Source organism: Taudactylus pleione, unplaced genomic scaffold (genome assembly GCF_031769625.1).
Source record: "Taudactylus pleione unplaced genomic scaffold, aTauple2 ptg001005l, whole genome shotgun sequence".
NCBI classification, from domain to species: Eukaryota; Metazoa; Chordata; class Amphibia; order Anura; family Myobatrachidae; genus Taudactylus; species Taudactylus pleione.
In genome coordinates, this window is record NW_028285406.1 from 637,667 (window position 1) to 660,331 (window position 22,665).

The 22,665-nt window shown below is 43.9% G+C and overlaps 1 protein-coding gene across 1 annotated transcript in view; it reads right to left on the minus strand.

Annotated features, from left to right (window-relative positions):
- Positions 1–22,665, minus strand: part of LOC148454324 (A.superbus venom factor 1-like) — a 91,818-nt gene that overhangs the window by 7,125 nt on the left and 62,028 nt on the right. Inside the window, exons 23-34 of the mRNA XM_088461036.1 lie at positions 21,822–21,908; positions 19,249–19,452; positions 15,980–16,055; positions 15,660–15,819; positions 14,384–14,482; positions 14,087–14,237; positions 10,653–10,816; positions 10,300–10,458; positions 7,135–7,194; positions 5,520–5,610; positions 1,360–1,408; positions 1–88 (exon numbers count right to left, since the gene is read on the minus strand). Of these exons, the coding sequence (XP_088317162.1) occupies positions 1–88; positions 1,360–1,408; positions 5,520–5,610; positions 7,135–7,194; positions 10,300–10,458; positions 10,653–10,816; positions 14,087–14,237; positions 14,384–14,482; positions 15,660–15,819; positions 15,980–16,055; positions 19,249–19,452; positions 21,822–21,908 (1,388 nt within the window). The remainder of the gene's footprint in view (positions 89–1,359; positions 1,409–5,519; positions 5,611–7,134; positions 7,195–10,299; positions 10,459–10,652; positions 10,817–14,086; positions 14,238–14,383; positions 14,483–15,659; positions 15,820–15,979; positions 16,056–19,248; positions 19,453–21,821; positions 21,909–22,665) is intronic.

Here is a 22,665-nt window from a genome sequence, read left to right on the forward strand (position 1 = left end):
CTTATTGAGACTGTCGACGTCTGGAGCGAATCCGGTCATCATGGACACATCCAGTATGGACATAGTGGCATCAACGTCTTTTTTAAATCTCCAGAAAAATAAAGAACCTTTATTATCGTAGGGGAAACATACTTGTGGTTTTCTTATGATTAAATGCTTACAAGTCATTTTTTATTTTTATTTTACTTTAATAGTCTGCGTAATCACAGATCTGCATTACTTAATAGGTTATCCAGCCAGAAGCCTGTAACTCATAAACAAATATAGGTACATCCTTTATATACTGTAAACATTTATTGGCCTTCCAATACCAAGTAAGAGTGGAATACCAAGTATTTTGTCCTAAGCAGTTGTGTACAGCCATAATAGACACCAGTTTCCTGTTAGTTACCTTAGTGTGATTGTTATAGAGACAACAAAACAAATCAATAAACCTACATTATGAATCATACTGGTTTTGCAACATTGCACTTAGATGGCAAGCCCAGTGCACAATACACCTAGAGCTATATTTCCAAAAGATCAATGTTAATAGATTTTGATACATTTAAAATCGATCAAAATCGATCAAAATCAGTCAACATCGCTGTTATGTTTCTGGGACTAAATCGCACAATTACTAATACTTAAAAAAAAAAAAAAAACACATTAAAAATTGTCTGATAGTAAATATCTGATTTAGCCCCAGAACACAACATCGATGTTGATCGATTTTGAACCAGTTAAAATCGATTTTTGGTAAATATACTTCCTACTCTCCTGTCTTGGGGGATACCTCCAGTAACTAAATGTGCACAGCAGTGTGTGTAGAGGAGGAAAAATCTGTCCACATGCCAAAAACGTCACATCAATTTCAAAAATCCTACCATTTTATCTCTTTAGAAAGAACATTGTATAAAACATTTCATTTTTTCTTTCATAGCAACTCATGTATTAGCACATTCTGGACACTTTTATTAATATTGGGACATCTGTGTTTTTGAAGATTCATGTTACGTTGGCCAAAGTTTTGGGTCCGCTCATCAAAACTTGCAGTTAGCAAGGAACACAGTTACTCTTTCTATCAGATAAGTAAAATTTTTGCCCTTATGAAAAAAATGCATTTTCCCAAGTCAAGGTGCACGATGCTACCAAATTGGATTTTTGACGCGTTTCGCCCATTTTGCCGTTTTGGCATATAACTACATAAAAGAGTTTTGTCTTAAATTCAAATATTGAGCTGCTAAAGTTATATATTTTTTTAAGATGGAGATAGAGTAGCTTGCTTTTTTGTCTTGTTAGAGTAGTATGTTTTATTGAGCAGAAATAGTTAACTTACAGTATACATTAGTAGTACTATTATAAAAGAGGACTCCATACCTTGTACAAATCTCAATTGATATTGTTGCTTTAACATCGTCACGCTTAACTGCAATGAAAAAAAATAAAATGAATTAAATCACTGTGAATAAAATGCTAATCAACGAGATGAATACAGTTTTCATATTTTTTTTTGGTAATTTTCAGTTTATATTTAATAATAATGACTTGGCCATTTCCTTTTATGAATATTGTTTGATTACAATGTTCGGTACACAAGCACATTTCTTCCATCTATAAGTAATATCTTCACCCTGACTTATACATGGTTTATTGATCACTATGCAGCATAGACCTTCAGTATATAAAATATGGTTTTAGGTAGAGATGAGCGGGTTCGGATTTCAGAGATCCGAACCCACCCGAATTTTGGAAAATCCAAGAGACACGGCTCGGGCGACCCCAGTCTTCTGCTCAACTCGCAGAATCCACACGAGTCCAAGGAACACCAAGCAGAACAGCGGCTGAAAAGTGAGTTTACACTGACAGTGTCTTTACTCCTGCCATATACCGACGGGTCTATTTACTAAGCAGCGTTAGGAGACAGAGTGAAAAGGTGCCAGCCAATCAGCACCTAACTGCCATCTCACAGGCTGTGTTTGAAAAAGACAGTTGGGAGCTGATTGGCTGGCACCTTATCACTTTTCACTCTTTCTTTTCACTCTGCTTAGTAACTAGACCCCTGAGCCATAAACTAAACACTATCATTAACAGCCATACTGCTCCTTGCTGACTGTTCAATCCTATAAACTGAGCTACGTGCCCTAAGTATCTCCACAATTATTGGACTTTTTAAAAACTGTACCTTATACAAAAGATATGGTACTTTGTGGAACATCACCAAGTGCTACTATACACACATATTAAGTGACTTTCTATTCATACAGTGATTATTACTATCCACGGGCCCTATATCACCTATTTGCATGGATATCAAACAAGCTTCATGGTAGCCGGATTACTGTTGAGGGAGAATTAAAAATAAAAAATTTTTTATTACAAAACATATATATTTTTTTATTGTAGTTTTTTATTAGCCGGACGCGGCTACATGAAATTACTATTAATCTTTTTCCTAAAAGGTAACAGTGGCTATGTCTGAGATGTGATATGTTTACATAGAAAGAGAAACACTGTTTCTATATAAAGAAAGAAATATTGGCCCTCATTCAAAGCCGTACGCTCTGAGCAGAGCACACGCTCTGAATGAGGGCCGCCCTCCATAATTATGGAGCGTCCTCCTGGACGCTCGTATAGCTGTGGGTCAAAAGCGTACAAAAGCCTGCGGTTGAGTTTTTCAACCGCAAGGCTCGGAGTGATTTTGGCTCTATCAGAGCCAAAATCACTCCCACTGACATCACTAGTGATGTCAGTGGGCCGGCTTCTGACGGTAGGCGTTCCCGTGGGAACGCCCCCGTCAGGGAGGCACGCCCCCGGCACGCCCACCAAAGGGGGCGTGCTGTCAATCAACATCGACAGCACGCCCCCTTTGATCAGACACAACGAGCGAAGGAAAATCCTTCGCTCGTCGCGTCTGGCGCATGCGCACAACGGAGCTCCCGCTGTCATGCGCATGCGCAGTCCACAACATCGACCCACTTGCGAGCGGACAGCCGCTTGCGAGTGGGTCTGAATCAGGGCCATTGTTCTATATCATACACAGAGAGTTTTCAACAGCTGCCTCTGAATTGTGATTAATCTGTTTAACAGTTTAAAGAGAATCATTTAGTGTCACATTGTATGTGATCACCATTTTTTATATTACCTTTATTAAAATATTCTGTTTCTTATCATATATGGCATCTACTTTAAATACTTAACATATCAATATACTTTGTAAGTGTTGATGAGATATTTATTATTTATTCTTTATTTTCCTGGGTTTCTTCTATAAGCTCGGTAATCTTTCCCTTTCTCTATATGTCACTGGATTGCAACCATTATTACTGCAGCTGAAGAAATCAACAGCATTATATACACATATTGGGAAGAGTCCATTACTACTAATTGTATTCTGTTTTGGAGCGCCGAAGCTATACATATTTTGATTTAAGCTTCACTGATAATGATAGTTCCGGCTTTGCATGTAGCTAAACTTGCATTGCTGTATTCTACTCCTTGTTACTGGCTTGATCGTTCATTTGGATTCTGCTTGTATCTTGATCTTGTCCTTGTTACAAGTTTGTATGCTGCCAGCCCTGACCCTGGAAAGTAACTATAAACAATATAGATTGTCTACAGCAAGGTCTGAGCCCACAGTATATAACCAAGATTATTTGGGGTCTATTCATGTAGCAGTGAAGTGTTTAGCTGAAAACAGGGAACTTCTCTGCATCGTGCTATTCATAGAGTAGGGTACCGCTGGGGAAGCTTATTACTACTCCAGCGGTGCACCTGCTCCTGTATGTATCAGTGCAATTTATAGGGAACAGAAAGCTCAGCTTTCCGTTACTCCGCTAGCACCACATGCACCATCTCAGGATGGCTTAAGCAGTGCTGTTAGGGGAGAAGAGCAGTTTCTCCCTATTGTCTTCGCCCCCCTTTCCTGCCAGCAGCCAATCTGAGGTGCCCAAGGTGCATATCTCAGGTCACCACCTGCAGTGATGACTGCTGGCTGGCGGCTTCCCCTGCAGACCCAATGCCTCGTCTGCTATTGTAAGGCAACCTGGCATATGCATATGCCGGATCCTCCATCCAGACTGCCCATGGCCCCCACGCCCCCCTCCTGTTCCTTCCCCTGCAGCCACGAAGTTGACCCAGCATATGCGTATGCTGGGGTCACCTCCATCCTAACTGCCCCCACGTACCTTCCCCTGCTGCCACAGTAATGAGCCATGATGACCCGCACAGACGCCGATGCATGCACCCCGAAGTTGCAGACAAGAAGAAGAGAAGACCGGATCGCAGGACCTGTATTTACTACTTCGCTTCGGGAAACAGGTAAGTGTACATGAATTGCTACTTATCAAAACTATGGATCGCATCAAAGTAATGTGATCTATAGTGATATGTAACAATTCTACAATGCTCATCTTCATGAATAGACCTTTGTCTGTAGTCAACCCTCACCCCTAATCACTAGCAATTATCATGCTTTCATTGTTAACATCTTCCTTTATTGGGCTTGTGGCTTGTCTCATCTGCTCTGAATCCTCTTTAATGTCCAACATACTATAAATGGAATGGGTATGAAATCCCGGTAGTCAGGATGCCTGATGTAAATATACCGACAGAGGCATCCCAATGCTCAGGATCCCGACAAGGGTCAGGTAAGTACACTTACCCTCCTCCCTTCAACCCCTAACCATCTGTTTGTACAACCTAACACTAACCCTCCCCCCACACTATCCTAATCCTCCCCATTAGTACCTAAACCTAACCCTCCCCTCTTGGTGCCTACACCTAACCATCCTCCCTTACTGCATACATCTAACCCCCCCAGTGGTGCCTAACTCTAATCCACCCCTGGGGGTACCTAACCTCGCCTAACCCCCTTGTGATACCTAAACCTGGCCAAGTCCTAACCAGCCCCACTATACTCATGTCCTGTCTGGATTCCAGCATCATAATTTCACCTCCTGTCGGTATTCCAGCGCCGATCTTGTAGCCGGGTAGTAGCATTCTGGCGCCAGGATATCTTCAGCCGGGATGCCGCACGTTGGGATTATAACTACATCCCCTATAAATAACTAACCTTTAGTGATAAGCCTTTACTACCAGGAGTTGAAGACCTGGGGGCATCTGAGTGCCAATAATTGTGTATAGCTTTAAGGAAGTGGTGGATTGCAGTAGGTGAAGACCTCATGAAGCACTTCTATATATCGTATCCATCACTCTACAGTTATTGCCATAACAATACTGAACCAAACTTAACATCATAAAGCCCATCTGTTGCTCTCCAATCTATCCTTGAGTCCTAGTCCTTAAATAGGTGGATAAGCAAGGTCTGGTGTGAATGTCACAGATATTCCATTTTCTAGACTGATTTATCCAAAGGAAAAATTGGATAAATCCAATTTTTTGAGATTGCATTTGTCCCAAAAAAGTTAATTTGAAGAAAATGCGGAATGGAGGTATTTGGCATTTAAACATATAAAAAAAAAAAATGTAAAGTTATTATGTAACAGAAGAATTATGAAGTCGCTGAGTTACACACTCACCATTCTGTTCCTCTTTAATTTTCACTGAAAGATCGAAGTTTGAGCATTTCTTTTCTTTCTCTGTCTCAAGAGCATGATACACTGACATCACCTGAGTCATAAAATATCAACACAGTGTACTATAAAGCTTTGCGGTTTAGATCTTGGGCTACTATTTAATTAGCATAGGCAAAGTTATATAAATTACGAAAATTCCTCTTTAATTTAATGTGTTCTGTTTTGTTAAATATTTATTTAAACTTTTCCGGTTGATAGGGCATAAGTGAGTTCGATCATCATTCCTTAACTGTCATGTGATCACACCATGATGCCACGACCGCTCCCAATTAGAGGTTTTCTTCTGTGTCTACGAGTTTAATAACGTGGCATAGTGTATATGAAAACTGGTAAGAGTGTAGTATGTGTGTGGTGTGGCTCCCCTATTTTAGTTTTGGACTGCGCTGCAGCCTCACTTCTGGAGCCGCCATTGGTGGCATAAGGTGACACACCAATCAGTATTAAAACATGCACGGCAGTGCCGTAACTAGGGCAGTGCACAGGGCACCGCAGGGCAGAGGGCACTGTCTGAGCCTGTCAGTTTTCCTGTTTAATATCATTCTTACTTGTAGTTTCCTCTTCTTAAATCCCCAGCATCTCCTGGCCTCCCCTATCTCTTCCCTGGCCCTTCCCCATGAGGCTATGGCCCTTTTTCAGGTGCACTATCTTATGTCCCTATTTATCCCCAGCATCTCCTGGTCTCCCCTATCTCTTCCCTGGCCCTTCCCCATGAGGCCATGGCCCTATTTCAGGTGCACTATATTATTTCCCTATTTATCCCCAGCATCTCCTGGTCTCCCCTATCTCTTCCCTGGCCCTTCCCCATGAGGCCATGGCCCTTTTTCAGGTGCACTATATTATGTCCCTATTTATCCCCAACATCTCCTGGCCTCCCCTATCTCTTCCCTGGCCCTTCCCCATGAGGCCATGGTCCTCTCTCAGGTGCACTATATTATGTCCCTATTTATCCCCAGCATCTCCTGGTCTCCCCTATCTCTTCCCTGGCCCTTCCCCATGAGGCCATGGCCCTATTTCAGGTTCACTATATTATGTCCCTATTTATCCCCAGCATCTCCTGGCCTCCCCTATCTCTTCCCTGGCCCTTCCCCATGAGGCCATGCCCCTTTTTCAGGTGCACTATCTTATGTACCTATTTAAAAAATGGGGTGGGGGGCGCCAATGCTCTCTCTGGCACAGGGCACCAAAAAGTCTAGCGACGGCTCTGGTGCACGGGCACTAAAAGTGGGCTTCTTAGTCCGTGCTCATTCGGCTGCACAGATGTACATGATGGAAGGAGATTGCAGGGCATTTGCATATATTTGTAGACGGGCACTTTTGCATTCATCTCAGGATCAGGGCCATTATATTGCACTCTCGTTTGGAGAGTGAGAGTAGTAGTACTCTTTGACCACTTAAAACCGATATATGGCAATACTGCATATTTGTGGATTTTTTGGGGGGGGATTATTATTTTTGGATTATATGGATCAATGTACTTTACTGCTCTATCTCATATCTCATAGTAAATTACAGACGGGGTAGGGAGAATATTTCTCACAAAGCAAAGTGTTGCACTTACCGTCAGTGTACCCTGTCCTTTCCCTTTGGCTTTCACTGCAAACTGCGTGTTCAAATTGGTCTGTAACAAGATGGAAAAAATCATATTATCCTGCAAAAGCCCCCCATGACGGGCTATTTGGAGCAACAGTAAAGGGACCTACTATACATTAGGCGACCTGAAAAACTGAACGTCTTTCAGTGCAGGATCCCGACCACCTATCTCGGAACAAGGGGAACCTGACAATCGTCGTCAGGTTGACCAGCATATTCTGTAGATAGTCGGGGTCAGCACGCACTTCGCTGGTCCTTGCCGGCTATCCATTACACGACTTTGTGAACATTGCGACCAAAGCCTCCTGGTTTTGGTCGGATCGTTCCACAAGTGGTGTAATGGATAGGCCCCTTAAAGAAGACACATCTAAATCCCAGGAAGTAACTGCTTCCCCCTTGCTCCCTTTCTCTACACCAGCAGTGTTTCCCTGAATCCTGGAGCTGCAGCACTATACACCGATGTGGCAAATGGGGTATGTAGTCTGCTGCAGCCCTATGTAAATGACATACAGTATTCAGTCATTTGCTGTTTCTGATGGCCCCACAGATAGACAATTACAGGGGTATTCAATATGGGAGTGATAACATCGTTTTTGCGTTAATATCGCAATTATGACGTCATTATCGCAGGTTTTAGTTTTACACCCTATTCAATTTCAAAGACTTATCGCAGTTTTGACAAGTCTTTGATAAAAAACGGTGATAACTTTTCACCATTGAATAGGTGTCGAAAAAAAGTGCAGAATTGGGGTTTAGGGGTGCAGCCTGCACCCCTGAGATTGACATTTAAAAAAGAACTGTGTCAAAAACAGCTTTTAAAAAAAATAGGGACACCCCAAAAAATTAATTTAAAAATTGAGGTGCAAAAAAAAAAATGGGAAAAAATTGTATAACAATAGGGAAATAGGTTCAGGGCTATTCTGCATGTATGCGGCAGATGTTTTCTAGAATAGATTTATAGCGGCAGGTAAAACACCTGCTGCGGCTATTTAAATCCCCGACTTTCAATTAAAGGCTAAAACGGGGGTACCCATAGTGTTCCCCCATGTTTTTACAACTTTAGGGGGGTCTTACAATTATTTTAAGGAAAAATTCGTAATTTTACGCAAATCCAACTTCGGAGTTTCCCGTTTTCATTAATTTTATATTGAATACGGGGATAAGCGGGAGCGCGCACCAGACTTTAACGCAGGAAAAAACTCCGATATGAAACGTTAACTTCGACAGTGAAGTTAACGTTTCATATTGAATACCCCTCTTAGTTTCACCTGTCCTGATTTCCCAACTCAAGGAACTTTGGGGTCACTATTCCACTTTCTTAGGGGTCAAGCCTATTGTACGTGGGTGCGAGCCATCGCAACAGCGGCTGCGCTTGACGGCAACCTGAATTCGCCTAAAAGTGCTCGCAGCCCCATAGGGCTCAGAGCAAAATTAAGTGAATTCAGGCTTGGAGCGGGCCAGGAAGGGTGCGAGGCGCGGTGCCATTGCCGGCGTTTTAACGCCATTGCAACGACAACTCGCACCTTTTGCATGGAATAGGATTGATCCCTAATGCCAAGTACACACTAAGTGACACATCATCTGATCTGGCGGATCGGTGTGACATATCGGGCACATCAGCCAGTGTGTACCCGCTATGTCGCTGACGACATCGCCTGTGGGACCTGCATGCAGGTTAGTAGGCGACATCATTAGCGAGGGCCAGTGTGTACGCACTACCCGATGTCAGCACCCTGCCGGGTCCCCGGCGCTAATGAGGTTGGTACACACTAGACATTGTCATTGCCTGTGTATAGTGATAAGATTGTTATCTGTACTCATGCCTAACCTCTCATACTCTGCATAGTTCCCTTTATTTTCTGTGAGGGCTCTGCCTATCTCCTGGAAGGGTTTGGTGGCCCAGGGTTTCTTCTCTCTAAGGGGTATATTTACTAAAGTGCTGGTTTATAGAAATGAAGTTGTTGCCCATAGCAACCAATCAGCTTCTACTTACCTTCTAGAAGATAACTAGAATCTGATTGGTTGCTATGCGCAACAACTGAACTTCTAAAAACTCTCACTTTAGTAAATACACCCCTAAGAATCAGGATCTGTGAAATGTATTATTTTATCTGTGAGTGATGATGAACCTCCCATCCACCTCTTCGCCTCTAGCGTTGACCGCGATCCCTATTGTATTATTGTTTGTTAAAGTTTATGCTAGTTCCACTTTCCTGCTGTACTAATTTACTTATTCAAGGGTGTCACTGTTCAGAACACACATAATTATTTTCAGTCTCTCCACCACATACAGATGGGGTCTTATTTACAAAGCAGTGTTAGGAGACAGAGTGAAAAGTGATAAGAAAGTGATAAGGTGCCAGCCAATCAGCTTCCAACTGTCATCTCACAGGCTGTGTTTGAAAAATAACAGTTGGGAGCTGGTTGGCTGGCACCTTATCACTTTCTTATCACTTTTCACTCTGTCTCCTAACACTGCTTAGTAAATAGACGCACAGAGCAATCTTGGTTAGTGCAAACAAAACACTGAGCCTCATTCAGCTAGGATGTATGCGTGCAGGCTATAGATATGATGTATGCGCGCAGGCTATAGATATGATGTATGCACGCAGGTTTGCTTTGCAATGCGATCCTTGCAATAATGCAAATGCAGCAGGAGGTGTACGACACCCCCTACTGCATTTACGATCCCAGCACTGTGACAGAGGTCACAGGCTGGGATCACCATCGCGACCATCGGTAGTCGATGGTAGCGATGGTGGACGGCGCCAGGCGGCTGGACAGCTGAATAAGCCTCAGCTCACTCAGGCTGGCCGGCTTGCGAGCCCAGGAGACTGCGTACGTCCACGCAGTCTCTCGGCTGTCCACTCCTGCAAAACAGGGCGGACACGCCCAGTTTTCGGTAATGCAAGCCAGGGTTGGCCCATCTGCGTGATAAAACATACTAGCAGAATGGGTCCTGCGCACGCGCAGATTCCCGATAATTGTGAATCTGCATTCAGCTGTGCACGCCGAATTAGCCCCACTGTCTGTAGCATATGCCAAAAAAAAATTACTACACAGGGCCTGGCAATACATCAAATACAGTACTGTGCTCTCATCCATTTATCCTTATATAGTCCACAGTTCTTACCTCAGCAGATCGGGCCAACATAGCATTTGCCAAATTGATGCGGTATTGTAATGGAATCTTTCTCTCGGGAAGGTGGAGAGAAACATCCAGATCTAAAACGCTGATGGGTGGAGTATCTATCTGGTACTGAGCCAGAGCTTGGAACATCACAATGGTAGCCTACAGGAGAGAACACAGCCATGTGTGAGACCATGTAATGGACATGTAAAACGCAACAACAATGGAGCAGAAGAAATGAGTCAAGATCAACAAATATATAAAACAATCCCCCCCCAAAACAAATAAAACTAGGATCAGTATAAAGAAGAAGACACGTGCACCTACAAAACAGGAGAACCAGCCATGTCACTTACTTGTGTAGACCCGTACACTGCTCCATAATATCTTTGCTCAGTTAACCAGCGCACAATGGGTCCAGTTAGTTCAAACTGCTTCAACTTCAGAAGAGCGAGCAGAGCGTAGCTTGTGCCTTCCAAAGTGATAAATCTGGAGCCTGGTTCTTCCCATTGAAGCTTGTCTTGGATGAGAGATTCAATCAGTCAATAACCAAGATAATAAAGACAATCATAAACTATGGGTACACATACTATAAGAGGAAAGATGGTGGAATCCTACAAGGCTGATATCTTATCTTAAAGTAGCTATATTAAAAATCACTAGGTTCTTGGGCATCTTAGGTGGCTCCCAAAGAGGCCTCCTTGTCTCTAGCCCCTAATTAAGTTTGATAAGTTATACCTTTCCTAATGGCTTGTCATGCCATTACTTCTCCCTTCCTTACTTCTTATCTTCCTTACCCCCCTTTTTCGCTACTAACACACTACTTCTCCACCTTTATTCTTACCTTCCTTTCCCCCAGCCCCTTTCCCTGTTATTCCCCTTTTCTTCCTGTCCTGTCACTTTTGATGTCTCCCTATATCCCTTTTGTTTATTACAGCCCCTCATTCCCTTTTAGACTTTTGTGTCTATGTGTAATTCTCTTTTATCCTTCCTGTTTTTGTAATAAAATGTCTGGAGACCCACTCTCCAGACATGAGAATGGCTCTATTGGTTACTATTATTATTATTATTATTATTATTATTATTATTATTATTATTATTATTATAATTATCCTTTATTTATATGGTGCCACAAGGGTTCCGCAGCACCTTACAAACTACATAAACAAATGAGCACACAAGAAAAACAGTTTATTAACAGTACAAACAATGCAGGACAAATACATGATTTATAAACAACGCTGCATAACACTTACATGAGCAGCAGGGTGTCCGCAACCAGTGTTAGGTGCCGTTGTGGGGAGTTAGCAGTAAATGAAAGTATAAGTAAGACAAGGAGAAGCATTTAAGGGAAGAGGGCCCTGCTCGTGAGAGCTTACATTCTAAAGGGGAGGGGCAGACAAACAGGGGGTGACACAAATGGGCTAGATATTAAGGAAGGAGCATGGACTAATGGGTTAGGATGAGCGCTGGAAAGCTTTGAAGAAGAAATGGGTTTTGAGAGCCCTTTTTAAGATTAGGATCCACAAAGCAATGTTATCAAGGAAATCTGAGCTAAGGCCAGGAGGACAAAAGAAGGCAGCTACTCGAAGAAGTTGGAAGAAGCAAATATTATGAGGATCTAATGGAAATAATGAAAGGGAGGTTTCAGAAGGTAAGAGTTGGTATTAGTGACCAGAGGATAGAAGGACCCCAACACCACCACCATGGCAACCCCCAGGCCAGGGTGTGGGAGACAATGTGAGGCCCCCAAAGGACAGGAGAGGTGGTGTCAGATGGGTAAATCCAGGATTTGGTGATGGCTAGGAGATTGAAGGAGGTGGAGATGAAGCTGTCATGGATGGGGACCAGCTTTCCAGAGAACACATGAGAACGGGACAGAGTTAAGAGGAGAGAGAAGAATTAGATTATTAGGGTTGCTGTAGTGTGGAGTTGAGATTGATTAGAGACGGGGGATGAGGAGAGTGTGGGCATGTGGTGGGCTTCTGAATGAGGAAGGGCGACAGCAGGTGGTGAGCAAGGTGGAGGTTTACTGTGGTGTCAGTAGAGAAAAGGAGAGGTGACTTGGAGAAAAGGGATGGTGCAGGGCTTAGTGGTGGTGTAGCAGGAGCATGGTGGAGAAGAAGTGAATAATAATTGAGTTATGAGAGATGCAGTGGAGAGCACTAGATGGGATGAAGGGAGACAGAGGAGAGGAAGGAGGTGGAGGAGAATTGGAGGGAAGAAAGAGTTGGGAACTGCTGGTAGAGCAGAGAATAATGTTGCTGCTGAGAGTAGAAGAAAAGAGACATAGTGTAGATGAGGGAATTGGGGGGAAGGCAGTAGTAGTGATGAGCATGAGATACAGGAACAGTAGAGTTAAAATGTCTAAAAATCAGATAAAAGGAAGAATGTAAAGGCACAACTACAATAGTATATTATAAACAAAAGGACGTTGAGCTGTTAAAGTTGCAGAACTTTAAAATTAGGATAAAGTATTTTTACAAATGTATAGGTGTGACACAATGGTACATACTACAGTGGTATAGAGATACATTGACATTGGTGCAGGAATGATTTAAACAGTGTAGAGTAGAAAAACATACATACAAAAAAATAAAGGTGCAGAAAACTGACTGGTAGTTGCTTGCAATGCAGAAGCAGAGTGTTGGCAAAAGGTCTGCCCAGGTTATAATGAAAGCAATTGGCTAAGTAGCAGGGTATCAAGAAGTTTAGAATATCCTTTTCAATTGTTTCCAAGTTGTAGAAATTATTTTTAAATGTTGTCCTCCTGTGTTCCTCCTGTTTAACTCCTGTAATTATGCTGTAGACGTAATAACACTTAGAAAAAAATATCTGCAGCATTGAAACAGGACTGCAGCCTGTGCCCTATCAAATATATAGTGAGGGATACATGTATAGTAAGTTGTAACTGATTGCACCTCACCCCCAATAACCTCACCCTACACCAAATGCAAATCATAAAATTTTAATACAAACAAACAGAGCCTAAACAGTATCTAGGAGTTAATATATAGTTATATAGTCAGACCTTAAGTAACTATGGATTTTGCAGATATTCATGAATGTCAATTTACCTAGAAAATCAGTATATTCCAGACAGCACTGGTATTTCTACAATAGATGCCTGGTGCCAATAGATTTTTTTACCTAGACAATCAGTATATTACAGACAGCACTAGTTCCAGGGTCATATCTATAATGGGTGTAGGGTGTGTGGTGAACAAAGGCCCCTGGTTCCAGGGAGGGCCTGCTCCACACACCCTGCACCCATATTATCTAATACTTACCTCTGCGAGTTCCCGTGTTGGGTGTCTCATCCCTGCACAAAATGCTGGAAAAAGGACGCCACAACCATTTTCTGGCGTTTTGTGCATGCGCAGTAAGGAAATCGCCAGGAAAATAGTGCCAAGAGTCCACTGATACTGTGGGCGGTGGTCAGACGCGTTAGTCTGTTGCCGGCCGCCGGGGAGAAAGGAGGTGGCCCCGGATGGGCAATTAATATGGGCCCCCTCCTCTCTAAATATGCCCCTGACTGCTTCCCTTTTCTCACTGCTGTACTATTGTTTTTTTTTATTTATTTTTTTCAATTCAAATGACATTATTAAAAAAATACTAGGTTCATATTCTGGTATAATAGAGGTTCAGTAATTTTAAGTTTGCATTTGAATTGCTAAAACCTGACATTCTTGAAACCATATTGAATGTCAACAGGTGTATTGAGCAGGTGATGTCCTGCTGGGTCAGTGAAACCAAATAGTGATAAATAAAAATGTGCAGGGCTCAGTACCTTTGCTTGCAGAGAGCAGCTTATTTGCATTGTCTAGAGTTCCAGCCTTAGCAAGAGCATAGGTGACGATTGCAACGGAATATGGTTTTTGTAGACCTGGGTACTGGCCCAACAGGAAGCTTGTTGCCGACTCAATACTCATCTTCAGGTTCTGTTGGTGGGAAAAATAACAACTTGTTCAAGCATTGTTCTGAGCATCAGATTATCATTATCCAGTTTATACAAGGTGAAACAAATGTGAAGCTTTCCTAATGTATATATTTCCATTGACACACCCTCTCCGGATAAAGCACTCACGTTGACATGGGGAGCACAGGTCTTCTCACTTTCCAGCATAGCAATGAGGACAAAAGCTGTGAGTGCAGAATCTGCTTCATGAGATCCTCTGACTCCGCCCTGGATGAGAGGAAGAAGAGTTATATACAGTGGTTGTGGTGACATCTTGCTTTGAGTGTTGGTGTGGCGACATGGATAACCAGACCAGCTTATCTATGAGATTCTGCAATGTGTTACAAACAGCTTAAGTGGGAACGGTGAAAGAAAGATAAAAGTCTGCATTACTTATATATACTGCAGATCGGCAAGGAGACCCAGGCAGTAATTACTGATACTCCTTTCAGACTAGCAGCAAATTTCTGTGTCATTGCAGGGTAAACCCGGGTTGCTGCTAGGTGTGAAAGGGCCAAGGGTTTGATTCCCAGGTAGCCTACAGGCAGGAGCGTTTTAAGAGAGGAGGGGGCCCGTGTGCACTCCTCGTGCGGAGCCCCCTCCTCTCTCAATGGTGGCTGGAAGGCCACCGGAGTATTAGTAGACTCCGGGCACTAGAGTGTGCTCAGAGTCTACTGTGCATGTGCAGAACGCCATTTTTCCGGTGTTCTGAGCAGCAGTGACACATGACGCGGGACCTCGGACAGGTAAGTTTAAAAAAATATGGGTGCAGTGTGTGCGGTGCGGGGCCCCCCTGGACCCGGGGGCCCGTGTGCCCCGCACACACTGCACCCATTATAGATACGCCACTGCCTACAGGGTTTAACATGGAAATTACCCATGTAACCCAACAGTGTAAACGGGTAACCCTTTTCGTTGGTCCCTTTTACACCATGGGGACTTCCTGGTTTATCGGTGCTTGGAGATGATGTCATCTGCATGCACCGGTCTGCCAGTTCCACTGCACCCGTGTGCATCATGAACAGCACCAACCCCGGAATAACCTGGGTCGTTGCCGTGGTCTGAGGGGGGGTATGTCCTGGGTCTGACCCGATTTAAAACCTTGTTCCAAATACAGAGTCAGACCCGAGGCATTAGTGTTAAAGGGGTATGATTTAATGAGAGCCTCAATCTTTGCCATTACTGGTCCTGGGTTCTACCAGAATTAAATCAAATAACTAGGCCAGTACCTCTCCTTTGTGTAGAGAAACATGGTTGGCCAATACTACAAAAACACGAAAAATATTAAAAAAAAAATATGAGGAAGAAAAGCAAAAGAGGAAAATTGGCCCAGATTATGGACAATCTCTCTATTCCATGTATGCAAATACTGATCTTACTGTCAGAGGAGTTATTAAGTACATACCACCATCTCCTGATGAATGACTGGGGCATCTTCTTTAAATAACCCATCAGGTTTTTGCTTCTGCAATATCAGCCACTTAATTGCACCACAAAGAACATTGCTTTCAATGTCCACTAGGGACTGAGCCAAGGAAAACACTTTGGCCACGTACGCGGTGAGCCTAGGTAGAAACAGTCTGTGTGAGCCATGAGGAGTCAGAGGGGATAATGGAGAAGGAATCAGAAATAGTAGAAGTGTATACGAGACTCTTTATCACATTATGAACGGACTCATTGTATACATGGAAGAGAAAATCTTATATGAAAGCTGACAGCAGTTACCAAGTGCTTGCTGGTCGGTTCTTGAAAGCTGCATAAGAATTGTCTACCTTACGATAGACGAGTTGCTGTACGTAACCTGCAAGAGTAGAAAAGGTTTAAGACTAATGAGCAATGCTGGTGTTTTATACAGGTTACAAAGTCTGGAATATTGCAACTTTTATCATAGCAATTGGCCCAAGATCACAGCTTGGCTTAAAAAACATGCGAGACCTGATAATGATCTCTAAAATCTACAGCTAAACTTTCAGATATGTTGGTAAATACAGTAAGAAGGAATGTCCTGATTATTCAGTTCGATTTCAAATGGCCACCAACATGATTATAGTGAACACTGATCTTCCATCTGTAGCAGTCCATCTGGGGCCAAATTTAGGAAGCGACAAATATCTTATTCACAAACCTCTGCTGAATCAAGGAAACTAAAACAATCAAAATGTATAAATCACTTGGCTAAAATAAGAATAATGAGTAATACGCTTTCACACAGAAGCCGGGGCTTCGACCCATCTTTTATCCAGCTTTTGGAACACGGGTCGGTTCCCTGCCCCAGGCTAGTACCCCATTGCAGACAGCAGATGACACTGCCGGGTCAAGCATTTGTAAAGGTAGTTTGCCTGGTCAACCCAGGTCTCTCTTCTGTGTGAAAGGGTTGACCCTGGTTGCAATTCCCCAGACTTCGACCCTGGTTACAATTCCCCAGGCTTCGACCCTGGTTGCAATTCCCCAGACTTCGACCCTGATTGCAATTCCCCAGACTTCGACCCTTGTTGCAATTCCCCAGACTTCGACAACAGTCGCGACCTTGGTCGAAGTCCCGGGAATTTTGTACCTGGTTGACCCTTTCTCACAGCAAATTACCATGTTCTGTTCTCTATCTAAAAAAGGGTATTAAAGATAATTTAATTTTCAATATTGGTACATGACTTACGTATTACTACTACTGCAGTATCTTTGACAATAACACTTCCTTACTAATAAAATGTCTTTAATGCAGAGGTAACTATAAGGTACTGTTGGTAAATGGCAACTGAAGATAATAATGTAAATACTACTTAGACATAACATTAATGTATTTATCTGTTAACATATTTCTAACGTTCTCTAGACTGTCGTCCACTAGAATGTTTACAGTGTGTAATATCAGCAGTAAACCAAAAAGAATGTCTGTTGTGTTGTTGTCTAATTGCGGGCGCAATAATACCTTGACGGACTTTGCTGCTTCATCCTGACTCTGGGCCTAATTCAGCAAGGATCGCAATTGCGCTTAAGCACGCAATCGGCCGATTGTCGTGTTCTGCGCATGCATATGCATCACAGTGTGCGAACCAGTCACTGTGATCAGGACTGCATTCGCAGTGACTACACAGACCCACCGGCGTGCCTATTGCATTTGAACGCCATTGCAGGGGCGTGCATAAATGATCCCCCCCCCGATTAAGGCACGCGCAGCAAAAAAAAATGGCCGTGGTCACTTAAAAATGGGGTGTGTCAACATGACACACCCCTTTATTTTCACGCTGGACGCTGAACATTCCTATCCATATGCACCTTAATCCCAGTAGTGCCCCTTATACAGTACCCCCAGTATGCAGTTGTGGTCCCTCTTATGCAGGCCCATAGTAGTGCCCCTTATACAGTATCCCCAGTAGTGGTCCCCCTTATACAGTCCCCAATTAGTTCCCCTTATTCAGTGCCCCCAGTAGTGGTCCCCCCAAATGCAGTGTCCCATGTAGAGTTCCCCCTTATGCAGTGCCCCATGTAGCAGTCCCCACAATGCAGTGCGCCCACTAGTGGTATCCCCATATGCAGTGCCCTTTATATAGTGCCCCCAGCAGTAGTCCCCCCCATGCAGTTTTCCCAGTAGTGGTCCCCCTTATGCAGGCACCTAGTAGTGATCCCTCCCTATCTAGTGCCCCCTGTAGTGGTCCCCCCAGTGCAGGTCCCTAGCAGTAAGCCCCTTATATAGTGCCCCCAGCAGTAGCCCCCCCCATGCAGTGCCCCCAGTAGTGATCCCCCCTATCCAGTGCCCACTGTAGTGGTCCTTCCTATTATTGCCCCCAGTAGTGGTCCCCCCAGTGCAGTGCCCCTAGTAGTAGGCCCCTTTTATAATGCCCCCAGTAGTAGTTCCCCCCAAGTAGTAGTCCCCAGTAGAGGTTCCCCCTCCCGATTAAGTGCCCCCAGCAGTAGCCCCCCCCCCAGTAGAGGTCCTCCCAGTAATGGTGCCCCCAGTAGTAGCCCCAACCCCAGTAGAGGTCCCCCCAGTAGTAGCCACCCCCCTCCCCCATTGAGCCCCCAGTAGTGCAGACAGGTTTAAAAAATATATATATACAAATATACTTACCTGAATAAACGCTGCTGCTCCGGACCGCGACACCCCTCCTGCCGCCACCGCCCTCCAGTCCTCCCGGGTGGAGCGCTCAGCATTATGGGAGAGACATCATGATGTCATGACGTCTATCCCATTACCCACTACAGGAGCCGGATGGAAGTCCGGCTCTTGCAGTGGGTGCTGCAGCAGTCAATGAGAGTCTATCTGACTCTCATTGGCTGCTGTTTAACACACGCATCGCCACCAGCGGTGGCGGCGATGCGTGTGTTATGCACAGCCTGAGCCCGCCTCTTGGCGCTATTGGGCAAGCGCACAGGGGGAGGGAACGGGCTCAGCTGTGCAGCACAGGACCGGCGCTGGAAGCCTAGCGCCGGTCCTGTGTAAATGTGTAGCGCTGACCGCACTCACTGCGGTCGGCGCTACACTGGCTAACTAGGGCGGGCCGGACCATGGCCGGCGGCGCCCCCCCGCACCGCCGGTCCCACGGCGCCCAGGGCATACGCCCTGCTCGACCCCCCCTAGTTACGCCACTGCTCATAGTATGTGATGAAGTTAGCAATTCCCGAGTAAGGTCAGAGCTTGTGCAAGTGTACGTGAGGCTGCGATGGTACTCGTTTGTACCGACGGTTTCGCAGTTTTGCTAAACATTACGGATGTCTGTAAGGCAAAGTGGACGTCCTTGTATAGTGCTGTGACGGCATAGCGATCGCAATGTATTAGCATACTATCACAGTTGAACTGCGTGCGTAATCGCTCTTGTGATCGCAGTTGCGATCCGTAATGAATCAGGTCCTCTATGCACTCCTCGTTTCATATGGGCTTTTATTCTGTAACCTTCTGGCACAATGAGTAGGGTTCTAAAACAAACTTGTAGAAAACATTCTATACCCCTGACCATTCCTGAAGGAACATCGCAGACAGTCCTCTCTTTCCAACGCACCTTGTCTGATATTGTTGATGGCTTGAGTTCTCCTATGCACGCCAATTTTCTCCCACTGCTCGGTAGCATCTAAGTAAATGGTGGCAATTACGCTGGGAGTCATAGAGATCATGTTCTGCTCTCCGCAGCCCCCTGGCACAACAATCAATGAATTGAGGTTGGAGCCTTCAATTGACTCTTCCACCATTTGAGTGACCGGGTTTCCTGAATTAAGAAGTTAAAGATAAAATATCTGAATTTAGTCATCAAGAAACAAAGTTTGGTTGCGAATATGTTCTTTGCATCTAAGGGCCATATCCAATTAGCCCCGAACACTGTTCAGGTGCTAATTGACACCGGCGATCCCAGTTTTTCACCGATAATCACCGATTTTCGCAGATATTTTTTTTCTCCCTATCCTATTAATTTGGGGGAATTAAAAGGTTAGTTCGCCCGATAACACATAGGAGCCGCAATAAGCTCGCGGACCTATGTGTTCTCGCCTTATTTTGGGCGAAAAAACCGCACTTATTGTGGATTACTTTTGCGGGACATATCAGGTCCCGAAAAAAAAAAAACAATAAATGCCGTCGTCAGGCCGACTATGTGACTACTTGGATAGCCCCGAGCGAGTCCCGGGCAAGCTAATTAACCGCGGTAATTTACCGCGGCTAATTGAATATGGCCCTTAGGGGTAAATTTACTAAAGTGAGAGTTTTTAGAAGTGATGTTGTCCATAGCAACCAATCAGATTTTACTTAACATTTAACTAGCACCTTCTAGAAGATAATAGCTAGAATCTGATTGGCTGCTATGGGCAACATCACTTTTAAAACTCACTTCTAAAAACTCTCACCTTAGTAAATTTACCCCTTAGAGTAGAGACATAGAGGATGATTCTGAGTTGGGAGCACCTTTGTAGAGTAAAACCTTGCTGCACTGCAGATGGGGCAGATGCAAAATGTGTAGAGGGAATTAAATGTGAGAGGGGAATATCCACACTCAAATCTAAATTGCAGTGAAAAAATAAAGCTGCCCAGTAATCGTGGGTTACATGCAAAAGCAGACAGTATTTACCCTACATGCATAAATCAGCCCATATTGTAGTAGACAATGGAACTGGACCAAAGAAAGATATTGTATGAATATCTGCCTGCCTCTAGTGCTTATGCAAAAGGGAGAGAGGAACTGTGTACTTTGAAGGTAAACAGACCCATAAACCTGTCTACATGATCCGTTCCCTCTGTGATGGGATGGCATTAACAGGTTTTATTTGTGTATTCGGGGTGTAATTCTTACAGTAACACAGTAGTAAGGCTACACAAGGAATGGTACAGATAGTAATGGCAACTTTCCAAGTTATAGACTAAGTGACAGAATGGTATCTGAAGTGTCTACATCTCCATTATTATGCCCTAACATGCCCAGATTTGAAGTAGACTTGTAGGACTTGACCATGCCGTATGCCGGTGACTGATCTGTTAGTACTTGGTGCTTCCAAATAATGGGATCTGCGCCATATGCATGTGTGTCACATTGGCTGCAGATCTGGTTTAATGGTATACAGATGTGTCCACATACAACTATCCTCGAATCGCACCAATTAGCCATTCTTGAAGCACAATATAATTTGTGACTAAGCCCCGCCATGCATCCCAAATTTCTTTGCAACAAAAATACTAATGTTAAATGCCGAGGACACTATAAGCTACTCTGGATGCAGCTAGGATGTGAATAAGATGTTAAATTCAGAAACAAGTATGAAAGTCCAGCAATCGCTACCTCTAGTGGAGCTTTGAGATGACCAACGCGTTTCGCACCATATGGAGCAAAAAGAGTAGGTGTATAAGGACACATTTGTATGGCCAACTTTAGTGCAGGAATAAGGGGACATCTGAAGAATGCTGCTGAAGGGTAATTTCAGGACTGTTACCAGTGGCAGCTCCTACCCTGGTATGTGAGGGGGGCTGTCCAAGTTGTAGTCCAGTCAGCGCTCCTTACTGTTCTATTTGGTGCCTACCAAGTGCATTGCAGATGAGCAGTAGATCTGGCAGGGGCTGCAACTGACGCATGTGCACAAACACCAGAGGATTGCATTGGCTGCAGGTCCTAGAAGCCGGGTAAGGCTAAAGGAATGGCAGTGTGTGATTTCCCATGGGAAGCACATTGGTAAGGACTGGCAGTCCCAGGGGGAGAAAACATCTCCCCTGTGACTTCCTGTCTGTCTGGAGTTTGATTCGCAGAAAGTTCTTCTACCACCAAGTCACTGACACTGCCAGGGAAGGCTCACTGGGGATGGCGAATGTTACCATCAGATGGGGAGGCTGCAGTCCTAGAACCCCTAGGTAAAAACTTCCACTGGTTACAATAGGTTTATGTTTTGGACAAACTCATAATTAACAAACACATTTTAAAGAGGCCTCATGAATCCTATATATCCAGGTACAGTCTCGTATTCAGTAGTTCAACCAATAATCAAAGAAACCTAAATGTGGCAGTAAGGGAAGTAAAGGGCCGGTTTACATCAGCCAAAGACCCAAAGATTTAGAAGCTGTCACATATGTGATGTTTTGTCACCAATGCTTTTACTTTACCTTGAATGGTCACAACTGTCTCAACGCGAGTCCCAGGTACAATATTTTTTACATTCACTGGATTGATTTTCTCTTCCTGCACTCCATCTGTGAGGAACAAACGACACCAAGCAATGAAAGATAGGTGATCACAGAAGCTCCGAATCCCAGCTATACAGATGGCCCCCGGTAAGGCAGTAACACCAGAACAGCCATCTAAATGGTTAGTCAATTATTTTGATCCAAGTAAATGAAATAAAATGAAATGAATAAAACTCTCCTTTAATTATTTCCACAAGAAAATATCAATGTATATTATCTGGAAATCACAGGTGTCGCACAGAATAGTACTGTACTTGCATTAATAGTGTAGAACTTGCACTTAATTAGTTTTCATGTATAGCACGAGCTTGCAAAACATTCAGAAGTAAGTCCCCCCCTTGTGTAGCACAGGGGTAGTTATAGCCACTCATTGTACTATAGTGATCACCCCTAAACGGCATCTCAAAGACCAAGGGGTCACAAGAGTTAGACATGCTAGGGTCACAATACTACAGTAGTTGAGCACGTGAGTAGTGAAAAACATTTTTCAGGATATGGAACATTAAGTATAGCCAATAGTGGTACAGTGAAAGAAGAGACAAGCATCTGCACCTGACGTTTATCCAAGTCGTGCCTCCTACTGTATGTACTGTAGACATTCTTTTAAACAGACCTGAACCTTTGTGCCTATCCTTAACTCTGATGCCCAATTAATTTTCTATTCTCAGCATAGATCCCTCGCCAGTCTCTCCAATGCTTAACTGTGCTCTACAGGCCCAAATTCATTTTCTATTCTCAGCATAGATCCCTCTCCAGTCTCTCC